This window comes from Centrocercus urophasianus, unplaced genomic scaffold (genome assembly GCF_019232065.1).
Source record: "Centrocercus urophasianus isolate 14NV4802_14NV808 unplaced genomic scaffold, USGS_Curo_1.0 seq_46, whole genome shotgun sequence".
NCBI lineage: Eukaryota > Metazoa > Chordata > Aves > Galliformes > Phasianidae > Centrocercus > Centrocercus urophasianus.
This window is the reverse complement of record NW_024885044.1, coordinates 792909-811198: the sequence shown is the minus strand read 5'-3', so window position 1 is coordinate 811198 and position 18290 is coordinate 792909. Positions and strand designations below refer to the sequence as shown.

Sequence of the window (18290 nt, the reverse complement as noted above, 5' to 3'; positions counted from 1 at the left end):
AAAAAAAAAAAAAAAAAAAAAAAAAAAAAAAAAAAAAGTATCTCATAAGTGCAATATAAAAAGCGCAGGTGAGATAAGGAAGCCATCGGCCCTGGCGGCCGCGTGTTTGTTTACTCCCCGAGCGGGTTCTGCTCCCCCCCCCCCGGGCCGCACCGCCTTTGTCGCCGCGCGGGGCCGAGCCGGGACTACATCGCCCAGCGTGCCCCGGTGCGCCCTGATCAATGGACCTTATTTGAATAATCTGTGAGCCCTTGGACTCAGGCCAATCAGCTGTCAGGGACCCATGATAAATCGCAATGCATTATTGATAATCATAATTACTCTGACATGCGCATTCCGCCCAATGGGGGTAATTTCCCAACTCTAGGAATTTGTTGTGAAGAGGAAAATAATTGCTACTATTTTGCTCCCGATGCTGGTGCACCATGTCGCGACGGAAGCAGGCGAAGCCCCAGCACATCAACTCCGAGGAGCAGCCCCCAGATGCTGCAAGTGGTAAGGGGGGGGCGCGGCGCTTTGCAGCCCGGCTGATGCGCCGCGGAGGCAGCGGGGCGATCTCGGGGGGGGGCTTTTCTTCACCCTCGTGCTTCGCCCTCTGCTCCTTCCCCCTTCGGGCTCCGACCCCGGTTCCCCGCTGGCTTTCTGGGGGCGCTCCGCTCCCCTTCGGGGGCCCACCGCGGAGTTGCTCCACGGGGCTGCCCGCACGGGGGTGTTGCGGGTTGGTGCTGCCCGCAGCGCGGCCCCAGGGGCCCTCGCCCTGGCGGCCTCCGGTGCCCCGCTTCCCCCCCGTCCCGCGGAGCAGCGCCGGATCCCGCCTGGGGGGCGCGGGGTGCGGCGGCCCCGTGCGCTCAGGGTGCGGCCCCGTGGGAGGGGACCCCCAAACCTTCCCTGGGGCGGAAAGGATTTTGGGTGGGGGGGGGGCCGCCGCCCCCGCGAGAGACGGAAGGAATTGTGAACCATCTTCTCGGGGGTAGGAAATAACTCGTTCGGTTTCCCGATTTGCCTATTTCTCGGTAGTTAGATGAAGACTTTGTGGGGCTTTTAAAAGGAGAAAAAAGAGGTTGGGGGGGCGGGGGGGAGCGCTCGGACTATTTTTGTTGGAGATCACAATCGCCCTGGACCTTTTGTAGCTTGACCTCCAGCCATCTTTGATTTCCGACTTCCTAAAATAACTCCGGTGAGCTAACGCGGGGTGTGCGGGAGCGCTTTGTATTTGGGTGGTGCGGGGTTTTTCTCTCCCGCAAATCACTCTGCCTCCTTTTCGGTGAGCTCGCAGCCCTTTGCTTTGCGAAGGGAAGAGGAAAGGATATATTTAAACTTCAATTAGCCCAGAGCCCTGGGTGGGCGTGCAGAGAAGTGGCTGTTTGCCGGCGTTTCCCCGCAGGAGAGAGGAAGGCTCGGGGCTGTCTCCGTGTCCGGCTTCCCCCGGCGGAGCCGCATCTCTCCGCGGGGCTCCTCTGCGTTGCAGGCTCTCCCTGCTCTCCGCACCCCGGGCAGTACGGAGGAGCGGGGGCAGCTCCCGGGGAGGCGGCGGCCCCGGGGTCCGTAGCGGTGCGGGAAGAACTGCCGGAGCGGCCCCGGCCGCTTCCTTAGAGTTGTGGGTGTTGTGGTCAAGCACTTCTGTAGGTCAGCTCTAAAGCTTTGGGGGATTCTTTGCCTTCCCAAAGGGCTGCTTTTCTGGGAGGGGGGGGAGGTGAGGGAGGATTCCAGTCCTGGAATTGATCGATACCAATGCACGTTACGGGAGCTGTTGATTCCCAAACCGCAGGAGGTTTGGGCTCTTAATTTTTTTCCTCCTCCCCCTTCTCTCTTCTTTGAGTCGAAATGTGCAATTGTTGGGTCCGGTTAATGGTGACTTAAGAATCGGCAAGCTGGCCAGAAGGCAATAAATCCCATGTTTAATGCATGACTGTTTTCCTTTGTGCATATGGTTAGGTTGGGGGATGGAGGTGATGTTTCCACATGTAAATCTCTGCCCGCTGCTGGAAAGCCACCTCCGGGGCTGCGCTGAAACAAAAGGGTTAATAACTCCTGATGCGGCCCATCGGGGCGGGGGAGGTGTGCTGCGAGGGGAGGATCGCTCTGCACCGCGCACTTGGGGCAATGGGCAGCTGCTTTTGTGTTGGACGACCTTTTTTTTTCTTTCCCCTTTTCTTTTTTCCTCGCCCTTCTTTTTACATATCCCTCTATGAAACCCTCCGCCCCCCATGAGAGCCGGAGCAGCACGGGCCAGGGGGAACCTGGCGAAGTTCTCACCCCTCCGGGGGGGTTCTGCTCCCGCCGGGATGGGGCCGGGGCCGCCTTTGTGGGTCGAAGCGGAGGCACCGGAGCGCCGCCGGGATGGAGCCGGGATGGAGCTGCCGGGCGCCGCCCCGCGGCCGCGCTCTGCCGGGACCCCTCGGGCCGGCCTCGGTCGGGACACATCCCGGCGGCGCGGCCCCGAGCTCTGCGGGAGCTCCGTGCCTTCCCAAATTAAAACACGTGGGTTCCGAGTGTCTGATCTCGCGAAGCGGTACCCGTATTCCCCGCTCCAGGTGTGTCGGAGTGCTGAGGGCACGTAACAAAGTGGAAATACCGCAGGGATTTGGCTGGGACGTTATCGACAGTATATACATAATCGAAATAATAAAATCAAGCCCTTATCTCCTAGTTTGCAAATGCCCTTTTTTTTTTGTTTGTTTTGTTTCCCGAAGCGATGCGGACCCACCTCTGCGAACAATGCGGCGCGTTAAGCTGCGGCGCGGCCAACGCGGTGATCAATTAACAGGTCAAAAAATCAGCAGGTGGGCATCGGGGGATCATGCGATAGAGAGAAATTAGCATTTCCACAAAGGGGATGAAAATGGCCATTGTGCCCCGTAGCCGCCACTAAAAATATATATATATAAAACCATCTGATTTATTCTTAAAAATACAGTATCGAACTGCAGCTTTTCTCGGGGTGGTTCTGGACTTCGTTTCTTCAGTTCCGCTCTCTGTGCGTGGAGTTGTGCTGATGTTGGTAAGGTGTTCGACGAGGAAAGTGACGAGTTTGGTAGCGGTGGGTTTTATTATTATTCGTTTGGATTCGTCCGAAATGGGCGCAGAGCGGGGAGGGGGGTGGGAGAGGCTGGGACGCCGGGGCTGCGCGGCCGGAGGGGCCCGGGGCTGGGCGATGCCCGCTTGTTTTTCCTTTTACGTAAGTGAAACATTATATTGGTTGTAGTGATGGAGCCCTTCGCTGGGCTCGGCGGCATGTGACGTTTTGACAGAGCTGCTGCTCTAACCTTTGCCTCCTCCCGCTTGCTGTGGGTGGTAAGTTGATGTCAGGCTTACAATTAGGACTCTCATGCAATTGACCTTGGCAGCGGGGTTTGTGCCGTTTAGCTCGGTCTTAAACACTGTACTCGTGTTAAGTGCGGTCCGGGGCCGCCGCGCTCACAGCAGCGGGAGGAGCGCACCGCGGAGCTCCGCGCAGAGCAGGTAGGGCTGGGCCGGGCTGCTCGTGCGGGGGGGAAAGCTCTATTTTTGTTACAGCACTTTTGCTTTGTAGCAGGACGGGGGGAGCCCCTTTGCTTTAAATAATAATAAGAAGAAAAGTAATACCAGTGCATGGGTGGCCCGTGGGTTTGCGGGCCCCGCTCCCCCCTCCCCGCGGGCCGTGAGTGCCCTCCGCTGTGCGCCGGGCTCCGCGCGGATAACCGCGGGCGGGGGGCACTGCGGCGGCTCCGGGCTGTAAAGCACTTCGGAACGACCTCCGGAGGCTGCTGGGGATGGAGCGGGGCTCCGGGCCTCTCTGGGGAATGGGGGCGCTGTGAGCGGTGGGCTGGGTTCGAGAGCTGCGAACTTTTTCCTTCTTCCACGTGCGGCTGAACGCTGCTTTGCCCCTCGGGTGCGGTGTTGCCGTGGCTCACGGTGACCTTGGGCGGATCTTTCTCTTTGGTAGAGAGACGACCGAAAAGCAAGTCGTTAGATAGGTAGGTGGTCAGATGGTTTAGAAAAAGGCCTTGAGGAAACCTGAAAGCACGAGGAGTTACAGTCGGGGTAACACGTGGATGGCTTGGGTAACAAATGCTGCAGATAAATTCGGCAGAGAAAGCACTGAGGCCTTTGGATTACTCCTGTAAGAAATCAGTCCAAGGCTTGGCGTGCTCAAATGAGTGACTTTTTTTTTTTTTTTTTTAAACTATAAATATATTTTAAAAAATGTGTTATTTTGCATTAGGGCAGAGGGGAAAGTTCAGACAGTTCTGGAAGTGGCCAGACTTGTCAGCTGGAGGCGTGAGGGGCAGCAGGGCAGTGCTGGGGGGCACAGAGGGCACCTCAAGGCTGACTGCTCCCAGCCTGCAGGAAACGGGCACGTGTGTCCACAGCCGAAATCATGTTCCAGTATTAGAAGCTGATCGTACCTGGTCAGAGGGAAAAGTGCTCACCGAAGGCATTGAACTGCCCAAAGGAGGAAAAAGAAAACAGTTTTAGCCCTGAGCGATTCCTTCTAAATCGCATCCGAGAAAACTTTCTCACAGTTGGGGAAAAAAAGGAGGCTGCTAATTGCTGAGCTGAGCAAAGGGCCAGCAGCGCCCAGCTTGGAATGAAATCAAACCAGATAAGATTTACTTCTCTCCTCTTTTACTGGCTCTTTCTCTCTCAAAAAACCACCTCCCTTAATTCGAGCAGTGTGGATTTTATCAGCCCTTCTTGTCGATGACCGCCTTGTCCTACACAATAGTGGATTTTTTCCATCCATTTGCCAGTGATTCAATCTAACCCCCCTGCTGGGTTTACTGCATTCTTCTAACTTATTGGATAACTAGATGCTGGGAGATAACATTCCTGAAATTCGGGGGTGGGGAGATTTAAAAAAGAAACAACAACAAAAAAAAACCAAACCAAAACCCGCAGCACCAAGGCCAGGAGAAGCCCTGCTCCTGAGAAGCCTTTGGAGAGGGCAGAGCAGAGTGCTGTGGCTGGCTTGGGCCGCTCGGGAAGTGCTCAGAGCTGGGGCTCAGCTGGGTGCAAGTGTGGTGTTGGTGTCAGTGGGGTGTTGGAGTGCTCCTGTGTGTCCCAGCTGCTGTGGGGTGACTGAGCGCCGTATTTATCTTCCAAACCACCACCAACAAAGTGTTTTGAGATTAATGAAGCGCTGTGCTTCATTTCCCTGAGTTGTAGGGAAGCATTATGCCTTTCTTTCCCTTCTGTGTCATACAGCAGGGCAATGCAAGCTGGGAATTCAGTTCATTTGGAGTGCTCAGCTAGTGCCTTGCTGATGGGGGAACTGGCAACCAAAATGTGATGGTAGCAGTGCTGGCAGCTGCACGGGGCAGCCCCACCTGCTGCTCCTGGGCCTGGGGATCTGCTGCTCCATCTGAGAGGTGGCAGGGGTGTGTGAGACCAGAAAAGTCACTTCTGGAACTCCTCAGAGTTCTGGAAATGGGGGATGTGGATTTTGTTGGAGCTGGAGGGGAATGACAGTCTTTGGATGTAGCACATCTTATTGGTGGCAAAAGAAGAAGGAGCTGTCAGTGGGACAGAGTTATGATGGTATGCTTGGAAGTAGCTTGAGAACTTGTCTAGACACAGTTATGCTGGAACACCTCCTTGGGGTGGGCTATAGTCTGTTCTGCTCCACCTGAAGCATTTCATGAGGCCTCCATGGAGACGCAAACTCAGTGGTGTGATGTGTGTGTGCTCACAGGAGACGTGGGCAGAAAGTGTTGCTCTTCCTGAAGCAAAACCTAGGGGTATTTTGCAACTCAGGGGAAGATAAAGCTCCAAATACTAAAGGACTTGGAAAAGAGGTCTTGGTGTTTATGGCTGTGGTTCTGTGAAGTGCCTGTTGGGTGGGAATAGTTACTCATGTAGTCAAGGAAAGACCCAGAGTCTGTGCAGCACAGTTAGAGAAGGCACTTCTTCCACTGTTGAGTGCTTTCTTTTCATTGAAGCTGCTCGGACTCTCCGAGACATGGGAGCTTGAAGACATCCGTTCTTGACCTCAGCTGACACTAATTATTGACCGAGTTCTGCATCATGTACTTCTTCTACTTAAGCACTCTACAGACCACATTTGTTTTTTCGTAGTTAAATTGAATTTAGACACATCAGTTTCCCGTTTGCAGTGGGAAGTATGTCAACAAAACTCTTATTTTTGTTTTTTCATTTCCTTCATTTGTGAAAGTTGTTTGGGGGGGAGGGGTGAAAAAAATGTGTCACTCTCCCTGTATTGCTGTTTAGATACGAGGGTTTGAAACCGTGTTGATCACAGCTAAGAACACCTCGTTTTGAAATGTAACCTGAAGTGAGTGTGTTTAGTAGAATTGCGTGTGCCCAGATTTGTATTGCAGACTGCAGCTCAGCAGGTCTCCAATACACAGAGGCTGGAGTTGAACTAGTTTTTTAAAAAAGCTTTCATGTGTATTTCCATCACTCATCACGTTAAGCAGTTAAAGTTTTGATTAGTTGAATATATATGTATATATAATACTCTTTTACCTGGACAAATGTCAAGGTTTACAATATCACCCCCTACAGAGCTCTTATGCTGCCCCAGAGCAGATGGTGAACGTGCTGGGGCTGCTGCCCAGACACCTCCACCCTGCCATGTACAGGATATACACGTATCGGATGTGTGGTTCAGTTACACCTTTAAAATGAAAGCCACAGATCGCTCTGGTGCTTGCAGAGTGCTTGGTTCCATTTCAGGACAGTGTGGGTTGGTAGTGTAGAATCGGAGCTCAGCCCTGGGGTGAAGCACTGGAGATGCGGGACCTGAATCCAAGGGGACTTTTGATTCAGATGTTGTGGTGGTGGGACTTGCAACGTGCCACTGGTGCGTGTGGGGGGCGAGTGGGGGACTTGCTTGCTGTGCCCTGGCACCCATAAGGCTTGGAGCGCTTACTGCAGGTTGCAGGATGCTGTGTGGTGCTGGGCTGTCCAGAGCTGTGCCCGTTCCTCCTCACTGCAGTACAGGGGCCTGGAGCTTCGTCTCCTGCATGCTCACCCACCTTGAGCTGGCAGGAGCTTGGTGCTTGAAGGATGGTTGGGTTGAGCAAAAACATCCTGTTTTGGTTTAGAATTTCTCAACCTCTCTTCCCATTCCGGTACTTCCCTGAGTCATGTTTTGTATGTGTCCTCTTGCAAATAGTGCTTGGTTTGTGGGGTGGCAGCAGGTGGAGGGCAGGGGTGGACCTGCGGGTTTTGTCTCCTTTTAGTGAGAGAAGGAATAATTTACAGATGCAGCTAAGCACTGCATCCTCACTGGGTGTCACAAGCAGGGCTACAGCTCGGCATTCCAGTAGTTGTCAGCATCAGTGTAGGTTCATTTCTGCCTCTGGGGTTCTTGTGAATTAATTGTTGTCTTGTTATTGCTGTGACTTTCTAGAGGCCTTTTCACGTGAGTTTGCTTCTGAAATATTTCAGAGCTAATATTAGAGTTAATTTTGCTTCTGTCAGCCCTCTTAGGTAGTAATTACCTCCATAATGGAGGAATGAATGTCATTTACTGTATTGGTGTACAGTGAGGAATGAACCGCTCTGAACTTCGTGCTAACAATTTCTGTGAGGCCATTAACTAAGAATTTTGAAGTTCAAACGAACAAAAACAACTGAACACAAAGTTAGCTTACAGTAATCAGGTTTTTCCTCTGTTAGGGTGCCTGTTTTTTCTCACCTGGGTCATACTCCAAGCCATTTTGCAGGGACTAGCTGGCTTGTACTGTTCCATTTCTATCTGTATGAAAGGATTTGCGATAAACTTCTGTCAAGCCCCATGAGGCTTCCTTTGTATTGGTTTTATGGAAAACAGAACTGAGATGCATAATTTCTTAACACTGCCAGTGCGCTCGTGGCAAAGGAGTAGGATTTCAATCCACAAACTGGACTGTGGGACTCTCAGAACATCCTGTGTCTTTGGCTTGCGGTTCTGGTGGGGCCAGTCTAAATCCAGCAATTAACAATGTGACTTCTTTGTTTCAAGGGAGTCCACGAGACGTCCCAGGTGATGGAGATGGCGAAATGAGCTCCAAAAGGTGCCGAACAGAGGAAACAAAGATCTGTGAGAAATGCTGTGCAGAATTCTTCGATCTCTCTGAATTCCTTGAGCATAAGAAAAATTGCACTAAAAATCCGCCTGTCCTAATCATGAATGACAGCGAGGGAGCAGTCCCTCCTGAAGGCTTCTCCGAAGCTGCTGTCGGGAGCTTCTCGAGTGACCGAGGGGATAGCAGGGCACGCAAGGACACTCAGGTGAAGGGCTGCGTCGGTTCTGCGGAAAAGAGAGAAGGAAAAATCGACGCGGAATCGGTAGGAGGGATGTACCTCAAAATAGAACCCCCGGCTGCACCCGCGACTCCTGGGCTGAGCTATCTGCCAAAATCCAAAGTACCGAACACTAACGTGACTTTGCAGACGATACGTGGCACTAAAGTGGCTGTGAACCAGCGTACCACCGACGCCATCGCTTCTTCAGCCGCCAGCTTTAACGCTATTCCAATGATCCTGGAGCAGCTCGTGTGCTTGCAGCAGCAGCAGCTCCAGCAGATCCAGCTGACGGAGCAGATCCGCATCCAGATCGCCATGATGGCCCCTCACGCCCTGCACCCCTCCATAGCCGCTGCCGCCGACCCGCTGAAGGCGCTGGGTGCTCACATGTCCCAGCAGCTGTCGGCCGCCGTGGCGCTGATCGGGCAGAAGGCGGGGAGCCAGAGCCTATCGCTGGAATCCTTGAAGCAAGGCAAACTACCTCATGCTAACACTGGTGTTGCGGCCGCCGGCTCGCTGGCTGCCGGCCTCTCCTCCTCCTTCCCCCTGAAACCAGAGGCGAGCAGAACCTTCGCCGGCTCCATTTCTCGGTTCCCGAATCCTTTGCTACCTCAGTCCTCCCACTCCGTCATCTTCCAGAATCCCCTTTCGGCCGTTTCTTCTGTCATAGATTCCTCAAAGAGGGTGAAAGGGAAACCTCCCAATATTTGTGTGTCTGAAACCAAATCGAATGCGGAGGAGCCGTTCTTCAAACACAAGTGTAAATTCTGCGGCAAGGTCTTTGGCAACGACAGCGCCCTGCAGATCCACCTCCGCTCCCACACCGGGGAGAGACCCTACAAGTGTAACATTTGTGGTAACCGCTTCACAACCAAAGGAAACCTTAAAGTGCATTTTCAGCGTCACAAAGACAAATACCCCCACATCAAGATGAACCCTTACCCGGTCCCTGAGCACCTGGACAATGTTCCCACAAGCAGTGGGATCCCGTACGGGATGTCTGTGCCACTGGATGAGTCTAACCTGATTGTGGATAGCAAACCCCTGCTGACAACCCTGCCTACCTCTGCAGCCTCCAGCGCTCCTCTGAATGCCCCCAGCCTCACGGGCACCAAGGAGCCGGCCGCCTTCTCAGCAGAGCTGCCCTCTCGGCCTTCCCCAGACAGCGAAGGCGGCTCTTCCTCATCTGGGGCAGTCGGTCATGAATCGGGAACGGAGCAGAGCTTGAGCTCTCCGCAAGCTGCCTGCAGCGTGAGCATCTTCCACGTGGGCGGATCGAACGAGCAAGGCTCAGAAACATCCAAGCTTCAGCAGCTGGTTGAGAACATCGATAAGTCCACTGCGGACCCCAACGAGTGTCTGATCTGTCACAGAGTGCTGAGCTGCCAGAGCTCCCTCAAAATGCATTATCGTACCCACACCGGGGAAAGGCCGTTCAAGTGTAAAATCTGTGGCCGTGCCTTTTCCACCAAAGGGAATCTCAAAACTCATTATGGTGTCCATCGGGCCAATACTCCTCTGAAGATGCAACACTCGTGTCCTATCTGCCAGAAGAAGTTCACAAATGCGGTTGTGTTGCAGCAGCACATCCGCATGCATATGGGGGGACAGATACCTAACACACCCCTGCCGGAAAATACCTGTGACAGTGCTGAAGTGGATCCTGCTGCAGCTGAGAAGAACGGTGACATCAGCCGCCCAGATGAGAGCATGGAAAGCATGGAGATGGAAGAGGACCTGGAGTCTCAGGATGGCCCCCGGAGTTCCTCCAAACCTTCTACCCCATTCGATGCACAGTCAGAATTGCCGGCCGCAGCCGCTGGCTTCTCTGGCATTGCAGCACTGGAGAATCAAATGAAGATTGTCAGCTCTGCTCTGAACCTGCAACGGCAAAGCAGCTTGAAGTCTAGTGACAATGGCTCTACAGAAAGTGATGGCATGACAAATGATTCATCTTCTGTGGCTGGAGATCCAGACTATCAGAATGGCCGAAGTCCTGCTGCCTCCGAGTCCACCTCGCTGCAGGCTCTGTCCCCTGCCAACAGCCAAACTGAGAGCGTGAGGTCAAAGTCCCCGAGCTTCACCAGCCAAGAAGATGTAGGCACGGGAAGTAAATCAGAGGGCCCTGAGGGTGCTGCTGGAGAGATGGAAGGGGTTGTTGCTTTGGATTTAACTTATGGCAACATTGGTCGGAAAGTCATTAAAGAAGAACCTGGGCTACACTTTGCAAATGGAGAGTATGGTGAGTAATGTGAAATGCTGCAATAAGTTGGGGTGGGGGAGTGGGATGGAAGAAAGCCTTTTCTAGCAGGACAAACAGGAGGAAAAACCTGTTCAGTTCCCCTTCTCCATTTAGACCATGCTTTCCTGCCTCAGACTCAAAATTTTAAAAAAAAAGTTCAAGGCTTAAAAAAAAAAAAAAAAGACATCTCATGCAAGGGGAGCACAGCCCCTTAAAATAAGCAGAGGCTGTGTGCTTGCTCTATTTCCTGGACATACCTGATACTTCCCTGTAGCTATTTAAAGTATACATGTTGATATTCTGTGGAAAACCATTTAACCCAAGAATGTGGCATTAAAACACTGGAGCATTTTGTGGGGTTTTTTGAGCTCTTTAGCACCAAGAATGATGTTTATCTAAATTTGGTGAGGAAGTGAGAATGTTGAAGTCTTAAGTTCATTAGAAAAGACAGGAATGAGAAGATTTGTTTGTATGTAACAGCCCTACCATAGAGCTCTACAGAGCTCTGCAAGCATGTATCTCTAAAGGTGGGGACTTCTGTATCCCAGACAGACTTTTCCTTGAATGCAGATGTAGGTGGGATAAATACTGTGGGTGCGGGTGTGTGTAAATAAATGTCTGTGTACATATATATGTGTGTGTGTGTGTGTGTGTGTGTGTGTGTGTATATATATATATATATATATATATATATGTATTCCTTTTTTCTCTCAAGGTCGAAATAGTATTCCAGCTACTTTTGTTAGAGCCCCACCAGCCCTCATAAAAATGGAAATACCAAGTGAGCGTCCCATTAGCACTGGCCATTTCATTGGCCCACCAGCTCTCTCCCCTGGTGTTGCCCCTCTTCTGGTGCCACGACCGAAGTTCTGCCGTCCAGCCAAACAGCACATCTGCACTACGTGTGGGAAGAACTTCTCCTCCGCCAGTGCCCTGCAGATTCACGAGCGGACGCATACAGGGGAAAAGCCATTTGCCTGCACCATCTGTGGGAGAGCCTTTACAACGAAAGGGAACCTGAAGGTAAGCTGCCTGCTGCACTGTGGTCCCCTTTGCTGGGGAAGGCCTTAGCAAGGAGGGAAGAACTATTGCTGTTGGGAGCAGCTTGGGTTTTCTTTTGGCTCTTCAAATGGTCGCTTTGACTCCTGTCTGTTTGTCTTCAGATTAGTCCATTTTCCCTACAGGGGACTCACAGCTCCTTGGTGCAGTGCTATGAGAAATGTTCAGTTTACTTGCATAAATGCATTTGGGGAGGGAAGACGTTAAACTGTGCAATTGGTGAGCAATCGCTTGTGGGAAGCAGCATCACCTTGTGTGCGGCACGGGAGATTTTAGCTTAGGTGTAACATCTCTTCCAAATTGCTTGGTGAGGCCTTTTTTCTTATCTTGCATTGAGTAGTACTGCTTCAGTGCAGTCTGTTGGTGGCAGATAATGTGGCTTTTCTTTTTTGAAAGGTAGGGGAGCAACCGTGCTGATGTCATTCCAAATAAGTGTAAGAATGCACTGCTGCAAGCGCTCCAGTAGTAAGCTGAGGAGCCATGGTTACAAAAGGCTGCTGAGTGACTGTCATGCAGGTGGAAGGGTGAGGATAAATGCAGGCGAGAACTAACTGGCTTAAACACCTACCTGAAGGCACACTGACTATGAATGCACTCATAGCTTCTTCTAGTTGCAAGCAAAGCAGAATGTGAGTTTGTCATAAAAGAATTGTGGCGTTAATGATTCTCTGTTTCCCTTCCTGGAAAGGTCCATGTGGGAACTCACATGTGGAATAATTCTGCCAGGCGAGGAAGGAGGCTTTCGATCGATAACCCCATGGCTCTACTGGGGAATGACCCCAAGAAGGTATCCGAAATGTTTCCCAAGGATATCATGGCTCCTTCGGTGAGCATTGACCCCACAGTGTGGAATCAGTACACGGCGGTACTCAGCAATGGCATAGCAATGAAGACCAACGAGATCTCCGTGATCCAGAGCGGCGGCTTACCGACCCTTCCAGGCAGTGCTGCGGGTGCTTCAGCAATAAACACTGCTACGGTTTCCAAAGCGGATGGGACCCAGTCTGGGGCTGCTTCTGACACGGAAAAGGCCGGCGGAGCTGCTGCAGACAACGTGCCAAAACATCAGTTCCCTCACTTCATGGAGGAGAACAAAATTGCTGTTAGCTAAGAGCTCTAGTGAAGATGACGTGCAGAAAGAACAAATATATATATACAAACATATATTTTTAAGAGATTCCACTTCAGCCTCCTATTTTCCTATTGACGTGCAAATGATTTTATGGTTGTCTTTGTAAGATTACGTTGCCCAGAGTACAATCATGGTATTGCTTTGCAAATAGTAAATAATAAAGAATAGGTTTTCCTTTTATTTGGAAAGATGCGGGTCTTGCAAAGTAGTTCTTATGTGTGACTTTAATGTGTACAGCCTTACAGAAATTCCTACAACTTGAAATTCCAAAGGTTTAGATTATTTACCTCTTCATTTAGAGTGAAATACTTGGGGGTTTTAAACAGAGTGGAAACAGCCTACTGTTGGTGGAGAAGCTTGTATTTGCTGATAAGAAATGAAAGCTGTTAATGCGGGTAAATATCCTAGAATGTCTGCCACCCTCTTAGAAGTAGTTTTTCTGTTTGAATTTTTGGCTCTGTGTGATTTCTGAATGTACTTTTTTTTACTATAATGGCGATAAAAATGACTTTTTTTAATTCCTTTTTGCCTCAGAAGTTCTATGAAAGGAAGTTGCTGTTTTTCTTCAATCACTGCTTCTAAGGAATTCTGTTTCATTGACTGCTGCTTATTTAATAGTACTACTAGAACAGTCCTCCACGTATAGTGCCAAAACCCCTACTTCCAAAGATGTGCAGTTTTTCCTAGATGTTTTATTTCAGTACCAAGAGCCCAAAACAAATGTGGGTGGGTATGTATATACTTTTTTCTTTCTTGAAAGGGAAGACTTGCCTTGGGAAGTCAGGTCTAAAAGCTCTGCAAGGAATCTCAGGTGACTGTTGCAATTAGGCATGGGAACTAGTTTCCTTAGCAAGAGACTTTTTTTTTTTTTTTTTTTTTTTTTTTAGTTTTATTGTTTTAATTTGAGTAATTTAGAAGATCAGTCTGTGTAAACCTGTATTTAAATATGAAGTATTCATGCTTAGGTTAAATGTTTTTTTGGGTTTTGGATGGCATTCCTACTCTGGTCATTAAGTTTCTTGGTGGTCTGTGAAGTTGCATTCTGCCAAAATGGTAACTAATGATCCGTGCATATTGTATGAAGGTTGCTGGGATGGTCATCTGGATTCTAAGTTATCTACCTCATTTTTTTCTTTTTGTAGATGTAGTGTCTATTTTTCTATTAATGACCACTGTAATAAACTGAGATTCAAGCAGATGCTTCCATGCACTATCTGAAACCAAAACCTGATGTATTAGTGGAAGCACCTGAAGACTTACTGGACTGACCTTTCACTATTCCTCTGATGTCTGCTGGAGCTGTGTGTAGTGGGCTCTAAAGCAGACTGGAAACTGAGCGTTTGGTAAAGAAGGACTGAGCGATGGAAAGAAGTCTTTGGGACCACAGGAAATCAAGTCCAGTCTCTGTTGTGGAAGGCTCCAAAAGTACAGATTACCAAAAGCTTGTGTAATGTTGTTGCACCTGATTCTTGCTTATGATCTCTGTATGCCGAGTTGTGCCTTTCCTGCTGGACTTGTACGTGAGAGCATACCAGTACCTGTTTACACTGTAAGATGGATATTGTTACATGGAACATGCAAAAGGCATCCCTGTTGTCAAGTTTTCTGCATTGTGAATGTATGACTTTTATGTAAGAACTCTGTAGTTTTGAGTATCTACTGACGAGTTTCTGTTGGCATTTTGAGAATAAATTTTGGGATGGCTTTTTCACACACAGTGCTTAAGTTTTTCTGGTGAAGCAGGAACAAGTTTACTGAAGTCAAACCAGCTGTGTTGATGTGAGAGCAGTGTAAGCACAGCACGCCTGTGGTCTCTGCTCATCAGCCTCTCCTCTCACCTGAAGGACTTCCCTGTTCCTCTTTGCTATTAGCTCACTCAGCAGGGGCCTCTTTGCAGTTGTGAATGCAGCATGCTCACTGTTCAAGTGAAGGCATAAGGCTAAAAATGTTAAATTTGAACTTGAAAATTGGCTTGATTTTTAAGAAAATGATAAGTCTGTAATATATTAGCTGTGTTCTAAAGACATTTCTCTCGACTTACCCTTTTAGTCCAAAGTGTTTCAAAAAGTAAGCAGGGACTTCAAGGGGTGAGGTTCCCTCAGTGAGTTGGGTAACAGCTCCCCAGGTGAGGCTGATGGGCGCAGGCTGGAGCAAAGCATGGGTGGCCGTGGTCCAGGTGGAAAGGACCTGCAACAGTGGGAAGGCAGAGAGGCTGAGATAGCAGAGCAGGAATAAGCAACGTGTCTGTGATGTTCTCCTGATGAAAAGCAGTGTGTTTGCAGCAGTTTGTGGTTGTAGGAACATTTGGGATTAGAAGTGGCTGCCTGTGTTTGCGAGACAGCAGTTGAGGCAGAGAGCTTTCATAGCAGCTGGGTGATGGCACACGGTTGCTGCTTTCAGTGGTGCTCAGCCCCTGGTGCTGAGCTCTGGGGGTCCCATCCTGTGCTGGGCTGTGGGTGAGCACTGGCCGTGCACTCAGCTCTGTCTCGCGTTCATCACTGACCTAGAAAAGAGTCTCTGCACACCCAGCAGGGCAGGAAACGTAACTCGGGAGCAAAAAAACCCAAACCATCAGTTGCACACTGCTGTAAATTACATTGTATTGCATTATCCTATATTTTCTATTTTCTGAACTTAAAAAGCAACTTACAGTAACTGAACTTAGTTGCTTATAAAGAGTGGTATTTCTTTGCAGCCTTCTGTTAATGCCACTGATACTTGAGAAGGTGTCTGACAGATGCTGATTTATTGGTGTGATTTTTAGAGCTCGTTGTACCTAAATTATGTGCTGGCCTTCCCAGCCAGTCCAGCGTAGCATCCCTCTCCTTTCAGAGCTCCTTATGAGTCTCACTCTTGTCACATGTCACTTCTGACAGGGGCAGCTCACTGAGGGCTGTGGAGGGGTGGGGGGGATCTGCAGCCTGCTTGCCCTTGGGATGGTGATACAGGGGGTGCTTCTGGATTCCCTCCCTATGGGGTCCAGCAGGACACAGCGAACAGCAAAAAAACAACAACAACAACAACAAATTTTAGAAAGCAGTTTGCTAACTGTTGTATAGAAAAGTTTCTATGCTTTTGCTTAGATAGATGTAAGAACAAATATGACCCGCAGTATAAATAAGGTACCATTTTTATTATAACTGCTCTCGGCCATTTGTCCATTCTCCAGTTAGCTCATCTCAGCTTTCAGATCAGCGCCAATGCTGGGGGCTACAGGAATGTGAGGGCCAGCTGTGCCTACCCCAGGGCTGCATGGAGCAAAACACTGCAGGCTGTCCTGCACTGCTGCTGCAGTAAGGCAGGATCTGTGCTGCAACCCTCCATGTGTGATACCTTCCAGAGCCCTCAGTGGCTGTGCAATCGCGTGCGTGTCGACTGAGAGGGCTCAATCAGGCTCACAGAGTTGGCTTAACAGCCCCTTACACTCCTGAAGGCCTTTCTCTGCACATTTGTTTCAGGAAAAAAAATTGTCCCTGTGCAGTCTGTATGTTCAGAGCAGCAAACAGTCGTCTGTTGGCACATTGGCTGTTTTGGGGAAGCCAGCTCGGTTACTCAGGTCCTTAACGTTTAGCAGGCGGTCACTCGATGGCTGCTTTCAGTATCTACATCTCCAGATGTATTCTCAGCTCACCATGTCCAGATTTGGAAAAGTGTAATTTCTTCATTATCCCTTCCTCTGTTCCCCCATCGGTTTTGTCAGTCTGACACAATGACCAATGTCTAGAGATGGTTTTTGAAAAGTTTACAAATGTAAAATGTATGACAAATCTGTAAACCATTTGTTCTCAGTTTGAAGGTTTTCGTTTCTTTGATCCCACCCCCGGGATGTGTAACAACAGTAAAAATCAGCATGGGAACAGCTTAGAAAACAGCTGAAGCTAATAGCAAAATCATCTCAAGAATAAATAGAATGAAATGGGTGTTTATTTTTCTTGCAATCAGCACCTTTTTCTGTCTTTGTTCCTTATATCTGACAGCTGTCCTAAAGGAATGACAGCTTGACGATATTCTTGTTGTAAAAATTCGATATTGAGGGATTGTCCTCCTCTTGATCTGCAACACATGATTGAGTGAGGAGGGAAAAGATCCCATACAAATACTGCACTTCCTCAGATCAGCGTGAGAAGTCTCTGCTCTGCAGCTTCATTATGAGAACGCCAAATGTTCCCTCCGTAGCAAAGCCTATGGCAGAATGAGCTTTATTGTAGTTTCCTTTAGCAAGTGTTGATGGATTTATGGAGGGCTTCATTAAATATGGGCTTAAAGGATATCCGCTATCGCCCACTTGTCAAAAGAAAAAAAATAATATCAAAGCCGTCTGCGCGGATCAGAGATGCAGGTGTTAACAGGGCATTGTGATCTGGTAGTGTTTAGCTCGCCCATTAATTGCAGTGCTCTTGTCTGAGCTCAGACGCTTGAAAGATAAATTTAAGAGATGAATGCATCCCACGTAGGCTTGGGGCACACAAGCGAGGACAGCGCGGTGCTGACAGTTCCTGCTCCGACATCCCTGTTTGTTTTGTGTTTCTCTTACCAAAATGCTCCTTCCTGGCAATGACGTGTGCGGCTGCTGAGCTCTGGGAGCAGGCATCTTCTGCACGCTGCCCTTGTTTTGAGTGAGTGCCACAGCCCAGGTCTGTCCCAGTAGTGCCTTGAGACAGTGACGTTTCTCCTCCCCTGAGCTTCTGTTTCCGTGTCATCTGTGTGAGTGAGTCTGTATGTAGGGAAATCATGCACGCATGCCTGCAGGTTTGCAAGCCCTTAGCAACCGGCTCCCTGCGCCTGCACGCTGTGTGCCTTGCAGATGGAGCTGCACCGTGTGTGCAGGGCAGCATTTTCAGACGAAGAAGGTGAACCCTGGCCTTTGTAAAGCTTGCAGTTACGAAACGAGGTAATGACAGGTACAGGCAAAATGCCACAGTTGTGAGCTGTCTGTGGAATCAGTTACACACCTGCATCTGAGCCGTTCCCTTAGATGTTATAATGGCCTATAATTTGGTACTCATCTTTGGGGACAGCTGGGAAAAGCAACAAATGTGGTAAGCAAAAGCCAATGCAGCACCAAAACTTTATTGCTCTTCCAGCATATAAAAAGCCAAGCAGAGTATTGGTGTTGTCACCTTCAACAGTGTTCATCAGGTGAAATCACAGGAGTCCTGTGCGTGACAGACTCAATCATTTATTTAAGTGCATAACTAGAGTAGAATAAAATTTATGGCACACTGTGCTAAATAAGTAATGGACACACATTGCAAACATGCTGTCAAAGCAAACATCTCTTGTTTGAGTGGGTAACCGGCACTGGTCTTGTTTCTTGGAGGAAGGTAGGCACCACCCCATAATAGCTTAGTGGTGAGGCACTGGAACAGGCTGCCCAAGGAGGCTGGGGATGCCCCATCCCTGCAGGCATTTGAAGCCAGGCTGGATGTGGCTCTGGGCAGCCTGGACTGGTGGTTGGCAACCTGCACACAGCAGGGGGTTGGAACCAGATGATCGTTATGGTCCTTTTCAACCCAGGGCATTCTGTGATTCTACGATTGCATGATTGTATGATTCTAGGTTTACCTACCTTTAATTGGTGTGAGGCAGAGATCCAGGTCAGTGTGAGGATCTGTGAGGCGC

General features: G+C 49.6%; 1 protein-coding gene across 1 annotated transcript; it reads left to right on the top strand.

The window, feature by feature from the left end:
• Nucleotides 1-339: 339 nt before the first annotated feature.
• Nucleotides 340-14381, top strand: SALL4 (spalt like transcription factor 4). The gene is made up of 4 exons (XM_042834452.1): nucleotides 340-495; nucleotides 7952-10477; nucleotides 11193-11500; nucleotides 12225-14381. The coding sequence occupies exons 1-4, from the start codon at nucleotides 426-428 to the stop codon at nucleotides 12645-12647; spliced, it is 3327 nt and encodes a 1108-aa protein (XP_042690386.1). The 5' UTR covers nucleotides 340-425; the 3' UTR covers nucleotides 12648-14381.
• Nucleotides 14382-18290: the final 3909 nt, after the last annotated feature.

Coding starts and splice junctions, on each gene's coding strand:
- SALL4 (XM_042834452.1), top strand. CDS start 426: ATGTCGCGACGGAAGCAGGCGAAGCCCCAGCACATCAACTCCGAGGAG. Junction 10,478..11,192: donor CTTTGCAAATGGAGAGTATG/GTGAGTAATGTG, acceptor TTTTCTCTCAAG/GTCGAAATAGTATTCCAGCT. Junction 11,501..12,224: donor CAACGAAAGGGAACCTGAAG/GTAAGCTGCCTG, acceptor CTTCCTGGAAAG/GTCCATGTGGGAACTCACAT.